The sequence below is a fragment of the Phoca vitulina genome, unplaced genomic scaffold (assembly GCF_004348235.1).
Source record: "Phoca vitulina isolate PV1807 unplaced genomic scaffold, GSC_HSeal_1.0 scaffold4, whole genome shotgun sequence".
Taxonomy (NCBI): domain Eukaryota; kingdom Metazoa; phylum Chordata; class Mammalia; order Carnivora; family Phocidae; genus Phoca; species Phoca vitulina.
Window position 1 is genome coordinate 5717039 of NW_022589707.1, and position 14082 is coordinate 5731120.

The following is a 14082-nucleotide window of genomic DNA, read 5'->3' on the forward strand; positions in this document are numbered from 1 at the left end:
TGAAAAACAAATATATTCTCAAAGCATAAAATAGTGAAAAGAATGGTATTTTATATTTTGTAAATCTGTTTAATGCCTATCTTAATAGAAACAGCTAGATCCTTGTATCTGTTTCTATATTCATCTATTGTGACACTACACAGCATAAAGTCTCTGAAAAATGCCACTGTCTACTAATAGAGAATGAGAGTAAAAAAGGAAAAGAAAAGCATAGTATTATGACAACAGATTTGACCTTGTGAACCCCAGAAAGAGTTCTGTGGCCTCCCATGGGTCTCCAAACTACATTTTGAGAATACTGTCCTAGGATTAAGCGTTCAACAGCATTCAAGTGGCTATATTTCATTATGACCATGAGTCTATTTATGGGGTCTGGCTGATCTAAGAAAGTAACAGACCAAGGATAAATAGTAGATTTGGATATGAAAGACCAAGAACATGCTGAAAGTTCTAACACAGAAGGGAAGTTCACAGTGAAGTAATAATGGAAAAGCTGGTAGATAAGAGAAGAAGTAAACAAGATTACAATCAATTAAAAGTAAACAAGAACTCTGATCCTGGGGCAGAGACTATCTCCCCTAAGCCGTATCTTTAAATATTCCTCTCCATCTGGGTGATTTCTGGTCTACAGAAGAGTTAGAGCTTTGTAAGTGAATCCAGTCATTCAGGGTAACAGCAAGGGCCTAAGATTATCTCCTAAGTAAAATTAACTGTAATTTCCTGGAAGTGCATTTAATGTCTGTAAATAAAAGTACTCATCAAATTTACAGTAAGAGTATCAGTGGTAGTGGTTGCAAAGTTTAGGAAGTTATGTTTTTAACATCTATAATCACATTTTTTATTTCCTATGATAGTAAAAGTAACATCTAATATTTTTAATTTAATTATTTTAGTTCCTGGAGTCCAAGTATGTACAAGATCTACAATGGTAGCACTTTCCATATCTATGGTTACAGCTAGGATTGCTTTAGAAGTGATAATACTTTCAGGATGTGTAATAGTGAATTGCTATAATGGTAGCCATGGTATGTGGAAAAGTCCATAGGAAAATAAGGCATGATTTAACATTGCTAATTAAATCATTACTATAATATTAACAACTGTTGCTATAGTGGCCATGTGAGTGCCACGTAGCCCCAGTGTTCTCAGTTATGGTATCATGTCCTGTAACCCAAGAACAAGTTAGGTTACTTCAATAACTACATCTAAAGCAATAGTATTTACAGAGCCTAATATGATATTATCTGAGATACCAAAATCATCTGTGAAGTCTCTAGCGAGGATATATAAAGTATCTACAGTTTAATTGATAGGGCTGTAGGGGTTATAATTTTTAAAATAGTAGTATATATTCTGGCTGCAGAAGAAGTATCCACAGCTTCTTTAATTACACTTATAAAAGTAGTCATGGATGCATCTTTAAACATATCTGCCATGTCTACAGTGTTTAGAGTAGCCATATCTATAAAAGCTAGTGTTAATATCTATGAAAACTTATGTAGCATAAGATCATGTATCTTTAATTGATTTTTTATATCTGTAATAGTTGTTTTAAAGAGATGTCTGTAGTAATTATCCTGCTTTGAGTAGTAATCATGGAACGAGAGTAGCATTTTTGACATTTGCAATATAAGTTGATATGGTAGCAGAAGCATTCATTGTTGTTCTATCAAGAATGGTAGTAGTTAGAGCATATGTGGTAGTATTTATAATATTGGTGGTAGCATTAGTTGCAATAATAGGTAAATAACTGACTGTAGAGTTTGTTGTTACCTGATGGTGAGTTGCTGTGTCTAGAAGAGCAGTCATTAAAGTAGTAACTAATGCTATTGTGGTATTTGGAATAGAAACATGTGTGGTGTTACCTGGAACACTGCTAGAGTTATCTGCATCAGTAATATTTACTGCATTCCCTGTACTATTTAGGGTATCGGTGATGGGGATAGCTGTGGTATTAGTGCTAGTAGTGTAAATATCTGTAGGAGTAGACATTGTAGGAATAGTATTACTAGTACTATTACCACCAGATATTGTAGGGAAAGGAGAACTGGTATTGGTAGTATGGTTGCCAGTGCTAACAACATCAGTACTTATAGGAGAAGTGGTTACCATAGCAACAGTAGTGTTCATAGCATGAGTACTTACAGAAAAAGTTGTCATAATAGGAAAACTATTGCTAGTACTATCAGCACTACTATTTGTAGAAGGAGTAGTTGTAACTGGAACAGCATCATTGGTGCTAGTACTATCAGTGCTTGCTGGAGAAAGAGTAGTGGCAATTGGAACAGTAGTATTGGTGCTAGCATCAGTAGTGCTTGCTGGGAAGGGAGTGCTTGTGATAGGAAGGGTAGTACCAGTGCTAGCAGTAGTGGGACTTATTGGGGAAGGCGTAGTGGTACTAGGAACAGTAGTACTTATAACTTCAGTAGCACTTGTTGGGAAAGGAGTGCCTGTGACAAGAAGAGTACTAGTACTAGCAGTAGTGCTTGTGGGGGAAGGTGTAGTGGTATCAGGAATAGTAGTACGACTTGTAACTCCAGTAGTACTTGTTGGGAAAGGAGTGCCTGTGATAGGAAGGGTAGTACTAGTGCTAGCAGTAGTACCTGTGGGGGAAGGAGTAGTGGTATCAGGAACAGTAGTACTAGTTGTAACGTTAATAGTTCCTGTTGGTAAAGGAGTGCCTGTGATAGGAAGGGTAGTACTAGTGCTAGCAGTAGTACTTGTGGGGGTAGGTGTAGTGGTATTAGGAACAGTAGTACTAGTTGTAACCCCAGGAGTACTTGCTGGGAAAGGAGTGCTTGTGATAGGAAGAGTACTACTACTAACAATTGTACTTGTGGGGGTAGGTGTAGTGGTATTAGGAACAGTAGTACTAGTTGTAACTCCAGGAGTACTTGCTGGGAAAGGAGTGCTTGTGATAGGAAGAGCACTACTACTAACAATTGTACTTGTGGGGGTAGGTGTAGTGGTATTAGGAACAGTAGTATTAGGTGTAACGTCAATAGTACTTGTTGGGAAAGGTGTAGTGGTATTATGGCCAGTGGTACTAGTTGTAACTTCAGTAGCACTTGTTGAGAAAGCAGTGGTTGGCATAGGAAGAGTGGTACTAGTATAAGCAGAACTAGTGATAATAGTCTCAAAAGTGGTAGCCTTAGTAGTAATTGTAGAAGGACGTAGAGAACCTGTTGGGAAGGTACTTGTCATAGGTGTAGTAGAAACTATAGGGCCACCATATATCCAAGTAACCTCAGTTAGCTTTTCTAGGCTAATAATCTTGTCAGTCAGTTGAATAGTCAGCGTCTGCCAGAAAAGAAGAGATAGTTCGTATTTGAGAACTTCTTAAACATCACATTTAAGTCATTTTCAAATTACAATTTAACAAAAACCAATGTATTCATTCTTTTCCAGTGAGTAATAAAAGGATATAAAGATTCCTTTTCAGGTCACTGACTCCAGACAGATAAATAGGGGGATATGTTGTGTGCATGACCCCTGTGCTGGAAATCTGTGTCTTTCCACTTCATTAGGCCATTACCACATTGCTTGCAAGTATTTGCAGCTTTGATTAAGCATTGATAACCAACACTTATAAAAATCTCTTTGCTTTGCCACTAGATTTTAACCTTCCTCAGGGCAATCTGGTTTCATGTCTTTACCATCCCCAACATGTAGTATTGTGCCTGGCATGTAATAGGCATCTGATACGCTACAAAGTTTCCTACAAAGAAGTTCTGCATCAGTCTTAACTGGAAGTAATTACTTGCAGAGGGTGGTCTTGAGCTCAATAGTCCAGGAAAAATGTGTTCAAGTAGAGAACTAGAAAGGACTAGAGAGAGAAAAGCTATCTGATTGTTCAGAGGGTCATCTTCCAAAATCCAAATATCAGCAGGGCGGGCACTCTTTCATTGCTTGGAAGACAAGAACTATACTTACCCATTTTCACTTTCCTAACTGACCCCCTACAGGTCACTGGATCATACTTAGGACAGGTCTAGTGTTCTAAAGTGGGATATTTTTCCCTCTGTGGTTACTCTTGGTAACTCTACTGGTAATTTGTCTTCCACATAGGTGGCTCCAAATGCAGACCCTGCTAGAAGGTCTAGCAGGGTCTGCTATTTATCACTCTGTTTTGTTAACCAAATAATTTTATCTCACATCACAGTTGGGACATATTCATTTTGATGATTACTACAGTTGACTGCCAATTTTCACCAACCTATAAGATCTATCAATTTGACCAGGGACATGAGTAATTTCAGGAAGGAGGGAGAAAATCTTCAACAATCTTAGGGGATCACACTTTCATTTTAGCCTCTGCCGCAGAAGCAAATAAGTTTTGTTATGTTAGCCTGAGAGACTAACCTCACTTAACACACTGAACCACTTCCGGGAAACACAGGGAAAAGATTTCACCAGACCATTGATCATTGATCCCTGGACTACATTGGGAAGACCACTGAAGCTACACATTTTACAATAGGATTCAACACTCCCAACTTTTCAGGAACATACTATTGCATGTATCTTTATAACCTTTCAAATATAAGCAAGTAAAAGAATGAAAATAAAAGTGGTGATAACTTTGCCGAATAATAAAATTAATTTATGATATAACATTCCTTTGAGACATACCTGATTATAAGGGTCACACTTGAAATTATTCTCCACGATTTGCTGGTTGTCATAGGTGAAAGTGACTTGTGTCACAGAAGTAGAGCTTGTCCCCCAGATTTTAATATATCCAACTTTCAGTGGATTCGAGTCACTCAAATACTTATTGTGTACAGTCTGGATTTGCAATAGATTCTATAAAGAACGTTTAAAGAGAAAAAATACATAATACATCTGTTGAGAGACTGTATTTCACATTAAAGTGTTTAGAAACCTCAAATTACTATTGTTGTGCTGGTTTGCTGTTTTATTCTTAAACACTTCATGAAGATACACTTCCTGAGTACCTGCTATGATAAACTTGATAATGCCAACATAATGAAAGTTATTTTCTCTATATTGTTACTAATTCTTACAAGGATTTTGAAAAGTAAGTATCATTATCTTAGTTTTCCAGATGAGGAAATTGAGGCTCTGGGAGTAAAGGGAGTAGCTAAATGACACAGATATGGTCGGAATCGTGATGTGCCTATGTGCGTAGCTCTGTATGAGTTAACACAGCATGAACACAGAATCCCGGCAAACAGCCCCTAGACTAAGGATAGTTCGCAATAAATATAGGACTGGATTAAATCATGAACTGTTTAAGTATCAACACAAGGGTTAAACTAATGTGAGGTAAGTCATGAAGTAGTATGTGATTAAGGCCTAAATGAAAATCATAGTGAATATTTGTTATGGATGGTAAGAGAAAGGAGAAATCACTATGGAATGGGGGGGGGGTGTCAAAAAAGGACTTAGGAAGGACATGGAACTTTAGGAAGCCTGGAAGGGTGGATGGATTTAGAAAGGTGAAATGAATGAGGAAGGGGCTGGAGGCAGGGTCATATGGAAGAAAATCATGCTCATTGAGTGCAAAAGCTATGGTAGCTCACACTGAGCAAATGAAATAAGACTGGTTAAGATGGATGAGGAAGATTTTATGCAATGAATCAAGGAGATCGTTGCAGTAGAGTGATACTATAAACTCCTTGACTCTCATGGCAACAGTAGAAAGAAAAAAGAAATCCGTTCAATTGGCTTTATGGAGAATTTAATAAGGTTTGAGACTGACTACAGAAGCAGAATCACGGGAAAGTGAGGAAAAAGGGATATAACAAGTAAATAGGTGTGCTGAAGTTAGCGCTTATTGATTTGGGAGAGCCTACTGTTAAATTGCCTGAAATTCTGCAAGCCGGTCGATAGCTTGAAATTGGCTAAAATGGTGGAAATACTTACACCACAGGAATTAGCAAATGCTACAAATCAACTCCACACTCCTATTACCCCATACCAGCCAGCACGCCATTGATAATTACCCCGTGGAAAGTTAGAAGCTTTCTTTCATGTCAAGCTTCTGATCCTTAGAAAGAAACGCCATCAAATATCACATAGAAATAAGAATTCACTTATCACTTCTTTGGAATAAGAGAAGAATGAAATTTTAGAGTTAGGAAGTATTTAAGGGAAATGTAATGTTTTATAATAAAGAAACACAGATTAAACAGGGGAAGTGTGTTCCCTAGTTTAAATAACTAGTTAGTACAAACAGAACTAAAATCCAGGACTTCTAAATCAACAGTTTCATTAAAAAAACATTTTGAGAGGAAAAATATGTAGTCTTCAACTTTTCTTAAATTAAGAAGAGAGAATTTACACATTTAATTAGTATACAAAGTCTTGCATTTAGTTTCAAAAAGGCAACTGCAGGATGGAGAGAGCACGATCTGACAATCATGTCTATGAGGATAATTTGAAAGTTTTAGTTGACCATGACATTTATATGTGATACATGTGTTTAAAAAATTAACACAATGTGAGGCAGTAACAGTAAGAAAATAGAGTATAGCTAAAAAGAGGTCATAGTTGGGTAATGAACTGTTTATTGTTTTATGTCACTGATTTTTTTTTTTAAAGATTTTTATTTATTTATTTGACAGAGAGAGACACAGCGAGAGAAGGAACACAAGCAGGGGGAGTGGGAGAGGGAGAAGCAGGCTTCCCTCTGAGCAGGGAGCCCGATGTGGGGCTCGATCCCAGGATCCTGGGATCATGACCTGAGCCGAAGGCAGATGCCTAATGACTGAGCCACCCAGGCGCCCTTGTCACTGATGTTTTGAGGTTGCCTGTTCTGCAGTATAAAGTTCATGCCGTCCTACAGAAGTATATGGCAAGCCACATATGTAATTTTAAATCTTCTTATAGCCACATTTTTTAAAAGTAAAAGGAAACAGGAGAAATTGATTTGAAAACACATTCTATTTAACCCAACATATCCAAAATAGTATTATTTTAACATGTATTCAATATATAAATATTAATGAGGTATTTTACAATCTTTCAAATATTTCAAATTAGGCTAGTCACATTTCCAGTGCTCAAAATTCACATGGGGTCCCTGGGTGGCTCAGTCAGTTAAGCATCCAACTCATAAGTTCAGCTTAGGTCATGATCTCAGAGTCATGAGATAGAGCCCCACATAGGCCTCCACACTGCACTGGGTATGGAACCTGCTTAAGATTCTCTCCCTCTGCCCTCCCCCCAACTCCACTTGCACTTGAACGTGCATGCGCACTCTCTCTCTCTCTCTCTCTCAAAAAAAAAAAAGTCACACGTGGCTAGTAGCTATCATACTGCATAATGCAGCTCTAAGATATTCTTTCAATCCTGGGTACCATGTTTTAAGAGGAATCTAGACTAATTGTGGTCCAAGCAGAATAATCAGATCTGTTTAAACACAAAACAGAGGAAGCGTGAAGTTAGCCAGCAGATGTGTAATTCCAAAAGAAGACAGAAAGTATATATAACAGACATCTTCAAATTACTGAAGCCCTGTTATGTAGAAAAGACAATAGATTTCTGTTATGCTATTTCTTAAATGCAAAATTATAGAGAAGCAAATTCCAGGTTTGACACAGAATGATCCTCCTACTCTAATGAGAATGATATAGGTTATCTCTGGAGTCATTCAACATGCCTGGTAGATTGGTTGTCTTATTTTCTCCAATTATTCATTCCTCCCTATTCATACCCTTTTCCATGTGATTTCAGCAATGCCCTCGCTCTCTGGATGGGGCATTCTATCCCACCTTTGTCTTTGGGCTTGGCCATCTGACTTTTCCTTGCTAATAGGATGTTAGTCAACCTGCTGCAAACTGGAGATTTGAAAAAGTGCTCAAGCATTTCCACTTCTGTTTTTGCCCTCTAACAGTCATAAAAAAGGTTCCGCCCAGAGCTGTCCATAAAGCAATCTTAGATCATATTAACATAAGGACTGGCTTGCGAAATTCCAGGCAATTTAAGAGTAGGCTTTCCCAGAGGCACCTGGGTGACTCAATCATTAAGTGTCTGCTTTCAGCTCCGGTCAGGATCCCAGGGTCCTGGGATCGAGCCCCGCATTGGGCCCCTTGCTCAGCAGGGAGCCTGTTTCTCCCTCTCCCTCTCCTATGTGTGTGTGCTTTCTCACTCTCTCTCTCTAATAAATAAATCTTTAAAAAAACAAAAATGAAAATAAAACCAAAATAGTAGGCTTTCCTAAATCAATAAGAGCTAGCTCCAGCACAGCCATTTACTACAAGTTATATCCTCTTTTCTTCATTTTCCCTTGATTCTGCTTGCAATCAGTCTCAAAATCTTGTTAATTTTCCATAATGCCAATTGAACATATTTCTTTTTCTCAGATAGTTGAAGAGCCAGCTGACAGGTGTGTGAGTGAGTACAGTCAGGATCATCCAAGCAGCCAAACAGTCCCATGACGGATTGCAAGCCAGCCAAGATCAGCCAGGTCCAGCCCAGATCATCTGAACACTACAAACTCATAGGCTAAATAATTTATTTAGTGTTTAAATTATTTATTTATTGTTACAGCTGCTGAAGTTTTGAGGTTGTTTCTTATACACCATTGTTGTGCAATAGATAACTGATCTAGCATTATCCTGCAAAATATTTATCAGCCAGAAAATGATGTCTCATCCCCAGAAAACATGTCATACATTTAAAGACTCATTTTTTTCACCAGCATTATATGCATTACAAGTTTCTTCTTATAAAACTGATGGTATACTGGATAATTGTCAAAATAAGGATGGTTTCTTCCTGATATTAATGTCAACAGACCCAATTTATAAGTGTAAAGGGAGGAAGTTCCTCCTATTAAGATGTAGGATATTATTTTGATACAGTTAACTGATAATGTTTAATCTGTAGCTAACTGGGAATGGATTTATAAAAATTCAATAAAATACTCTTACCTGAGTTGCTGTAAAGTTTGCCAAGAAATAGTTTCCATTTTCATAGGTATCTGTAAGCAAGAAAAAAGAATAAGCAATTACTCAGTGCTTCAACTATAGCAGATAATCTTGTATATAGTCAAAGGGTTCACAATTACTGATCAGGATAATCATGACCTCTCTGAGGAACATTAAGGATAGTAGCCAAGGGATTCTTTCACTCCAGGGTAGTATGGGGATGTGCATATGGAAGAGGGTATTTCAAGTGAGGATCAAGTGGTTGTAAAACCAGAAAATCTTGGTTGAACTAAAGATAGATACCCCAGATGAGGAAATGTGGAGGCTACTGACTGGTTTCTTCTGTGCCAACCTAACAAGCACATAACCATGAGCGTTGACATGACTATGAAGACAAAGGCTCACAGCAGAGGAGAGTGGTTAGGAATTCAGGCTCAAGTCAGACTGATATGGATTCAAATCCCTGATCCTACAATTAATAGTTGTGCAAACTCCGGCAAATAACATTTTATCATCTGTAAAATGGAAATAGTAGCACCTAGCTCATGGTATGCTGCATGAGCCGAGTAAGTACTCAGAATGTATACTTCACTATCATAAGCAAAGTCATCATCATCTTCACCTTCATGATTATTCTCTTAGATCATCCTATCACAGTGATCTAGTTCCCAAGCTCTCCTGCCTCTACATAACTTACTCCATCAATTCTTCCCCAGACCCTCTTGGCTCCTCTAGGCTCCAGTTATGCTCCAGAACACTCCATTCTGACAAACCCTTTACTTGGCTCTCTCTATAGCAAGCAATCACTACATCTTTTTAGTGCCATATTGTCTCAAAAAAAGGTAGCCTCTGCTTCTAATGTCTGTGGACCCAACTCATAATTCAATCCTACATCTCCTATATTTCAGTTCCTACGTTTCCTTTTTTCACTGAAACGGATCTTTTCAAAGTCACCAGTGACACAATATATTAAATCTAAATATCTCTTCATTATATGCAGGTGTTTTAGACCTCTTTCCCCACACATCTCTTCCTTGAAATAATCCTTAGTAGATGTCTACTTTACTCATTCTTCTCATGTAGCTTCTATAATTCTTATTTCTTAAAAGTCAGTTCCATTTCACATTCTGTTCTTGCCCTTATCAACATTCCATCTCTTACCAATATTCCAACATATTCTCTCCTTGAGCCTATTAATCCTCTTCTTTCTTTTCTATAAATTACCTCTACTCTTGAAGAAATAATTATAAAATGTGTATTTTTTAAATTTAGCCTTGGCTAGAAAATGTAACCTAAGCAAATACTTATAGACTCTTTTAGCAGTTTGAATGAAGAATTTCTAAAGAATGGAATTTTGTTAATAAGGTGATCTAAGATTATCCTTGAGCTAGCTATTAAATCTCCTTATGTAAGGAAAAATTTAACAAATAGTTAAAAACCTACTAACAGAAAATTTAAGTTCAAGTTATACTTACACTGTATCTTGGTGTTTTAAATTTTGCATTTCTAAGTCTGTTTGGTGAAAAGGAGCAAAGAGCTCCTTTGTGTAAAAGTTTAAAAAGTATCAAAATTTTAAAACTTTCAGGGACTATTGATTTTTAACCTTGAGACTAAGACATTTATTGAAGGAAACTAAAATTTTATAGAAAAGTGTTTTCCCCTTAAATTTTTGAAATATATTGCTCATAGGGAGCTGATTTTTAACACCACACTAACTGTGGTGTTATTAACCCACTATGACATCAATCATCTAGTTCTAATTAGCTCAAGCTGTATAAAAGGACTCTAGATTCCCTTAAAACATTGGTTCTCAAACAGCAGTGATTTTGCTGGTGGGACTTTTGGCAATATCTAGAAAAATATTTGATTGTTACATCTTAGGGTTGGGGAGAGTGCTTCTGGCATTTGGGGGGTGTTGCTAAACATCTTGTAAATAACAGTCCAACCACCACCAGCAACAAAGAATTACCTAGCCCAAATTGTCAGTACTATCAATCATATGTCTGATAAGGGACTTGTATCTAGAAGATATAAAAACACAATTCAATAATAAAAAGATAATCTAATGTAAAAATTGACACAGTTTGTGAATAGACATTTCTCCAAAGAAGATGTATGAATGGCCAGTAAGTACATGAAAAGATGTTCAGTGCAATTAGTTATCAGGGAAACACAAATCAATCGAAGCTGCAATGGTATATTACTTCACACCCACTAGGATGACCACTCAAAAAGATGATAGTAAGTGTTGACAAGGATGTGGAGACACTGGGCCCCACATGCACCGCGGAAGGAATGTAAAGCGGTGCAGCCTCCTTATAAAAGAATCTGGGGGTTCCCATAAAAGTAAACATAGAGTTACTATATAAAGGGGAAATTCCACTCCCAGGTATGTGCCCTAGAGAACTAAAAAAATATGTTTATACAAAAAACTTGTACACAAATGTTCATAGCAGCATTTTTCCTAATAGTGAAAAAGTGGAAACAACCCAAACATCTCCTAGCTGAGAATTGGATATATAAAATGTGGTATATTCATACAATATCATACTATTCAGCCATATGAAAGAAAGGAAGTACAAATACATGCTACAACTCAGTAGAACCTTAAAAATGTTATGCTAAGTGAAAGAAGGCAGTAATAAAAGGCCACATGTATTCCATTATGTGACTCCATATGATTCCATTCCTATGAAATGTTTAGCATACACAGTTGCATAGTGACAGAGTAGTAAACGCCTAGGGCTGCATCTCCTGGGGCTGGAGAGAATGGGGGCAGGGCACGGGAGGATTGAGGGGTGATATCTAAAAGGTGGAGGGCTTATTTCGGGGGTAAAGAAATTGTTCTAAAATTGTCTGTGTAATGGTTGCACAACTTGGCAAACATACTAAAACCAGTGAATTGTACACTTAAAATGGGTACATTACATGGTGTGTGAACTGTATCTCAATAAACCCGTTATCAAAAAAGTTAAAGTCAGGCCCAACAACTAACAACAACAAAACGGCATTTATTTTTTATAAAAATATATATTAAAAAAACTTCTACCTGATTAATCTAAAAGATTAATCCAGTGTGATTTCTACTTGTCATAACACTTCCAGGCTTCTCACTCCTCTCTTCATCAGACTTTCTGTCATCATATCCATATTTGCAAATTGTGAGCCCCACCGGGAGACTCCATAGGCATCTCAAATTCCAAGGGTGCAAAATTAATCTCCTTATCTCTCATTGTTCTCTAACCTGACTTTACTATTGTCCATGTTCCATACCATGATAATGGAATTGCTTCCTGACCAATCACCCAGGCATGTAGTTGGCATGATCTGACAATGTAGTCTCCAGTCAACTTGGCAAGAGCTCACTGACGCAATACAGTGTTGAATACCTTGGCACAGCCACTAACCCCTTTGGCTACAATTTCTTGCTCACCAAACAAATCCCTGATTAAAATCTCATCCTTCACCTAGATTTAATTTAAGGAAAATATGTACTTCCTAGTAGATGGGAACATTCTAGCTCATTAATAAATATAGTTCTTAAATTTAAAAATTGGCACGGTAGCTTATTATTTTCTTACAAGGTATAAGGCTGCAAATCTCTTAAAACCTAGTTTGAGTGGCTGGTTAATCTCCTTTCTCTGACTTTTGGACTTTCTGTGGTCATATTAACCACACTGATGTAAATGTAGTATATCCTACCTAATAAATCTTATGTTAAAGGCTTATACTGGAATTTTATTTACCTTGCATATTAATGATATATGCTACTCAGCATCCATGTGCCAGGAATTCTCTCTATATATGAAATCATTTTGTCTGCACAAAGAGATCTACGTGATAAGTAGAGTTTTGTAGATGTTAAAGATGACAAAGTGCTGGCAAAGAGATGTTAAGCATCCTTCCAAAAGACATACAACCAGGAAATGACTGAAATGATATCTGAATCCAGAGCTACGGGACGCCACTTGCCACACACCTCTCCATGAAATTTACTTATTAGGTTGAACTTTACAGAGATAATCGAAGACAAAGTTGAACTTTGAAAAAAGTAATCAAATTCTTTCCTATCCCACTCTTAACCTGGTTCCACCTCTAAATGAGCGACCAAATCATTTGAAAAATAGCTCTTTTAAATACCATATTCAATGAGTACAGGGTTATAATGCATTATCCATACACTGAGAAGAGAAAATTAAAGTACCATCTGCAATATTATCAAAAACTTAGAAATACTTAGGATGTATTTGACAAAATATGTGTAAGACCCATGCACTGAAAATTATAAAATGCTCTGGGATAAAGAAGACCTAAGTAATTAAAAATGATAGACAGATGTCCCCAAACTGATTTATAGACTCAACGCAATAGCAGTCAAAATTCTAGCAACTTTTTTGTTAATTATTATTTGTTAAAATAATTTTGAATCTACCTTAGTTAATACAGTGTGGTATTGGTATAAGTATAAATATAGAGATCCATGAAACAGAACAAATAATCCAAAAATAGAGTCTCAGCCATACAGGACCTATTCATAGCTAATGAAGGTGTCAAGGTAGTATCACAGGGGAAAAGATTCTGCTTTCAGGAAAGGTGCTGGATCAATTGGATAAATATGCCGGGGAACAAATGAACCTTGACCATTACATACATACAGAATTTAATACAAAATAGGCGACAGTCCTAAATGTAAAAACTAAAACTCTAAAATTTCCAAAAATATAGGAGAAAAATCTCTGTAACCTTGGGTTAGGCCACGTGATGCTGTGACTTATAATATGTATTTGGTCTTCATCCCATTTCTGCCACAGAGCTCTTAAAACCCTTGGAATTTCCTAAGTGATAAGAACTAAGTATCTTTTGTTATATTAATGAGGTGACTTATGGAAAGCACCTCAGGCTCCTGGCTGGTTGCCAGGACCAACCCTGTGATCTGAAGGCTGGAACTTCCAGCCCCACCCAGAGACCTTTGGAAGGGGATTGGGGCTGGAGGTTGAATCAATGGCCAATGGCCAATAACATAGCCAATGACGCCAGTGTAATGAAGCTGCCATAAAAACCCAAAAGGATGGGGCTCATAGAGCTTCCAGATTGGTGAGCACGTGGAGGTTCAGGGAAAGTAGTATCCCTGGAGAGGGCATGGAAGCTCTGAGCCCCTTCCCACATACCTTGCCCTACGCATTTC

At 37.2% G+C, this 14082-nt stretch overlaps 1 protein-coding gene across 1 annotated transcript in view; it reads right to left on the reverse strand.

Annotated features, from left to right (window-relative positions):
* Nucleotides 1–1593: 1593 nt before the first annotated feature.
* The window catches only part of MGAM2 (maltase-glucoamylase 2 (putative)), an 81572-nt gene continuing 69083 nt past the window's right edge, over nt 1594–14082 (reverse strand). Inside the window, exons 45-47 of the mRNA XM_032401283.1 lie at nt 8901–8950; nt 4633–4806; nt 1594–3300 (exon numbers count right to left, since the gene is read on the reverse strand). Coding sequence (XP_032257174.1) covers nt 1594–3300; nt 4633–4806; nt 8901–8950 — 1931 coding nt within the window. The remainder of the gene's footprint in view (nt 3301–4632; nt 4807–8900; nt 8951–14082) is intronic.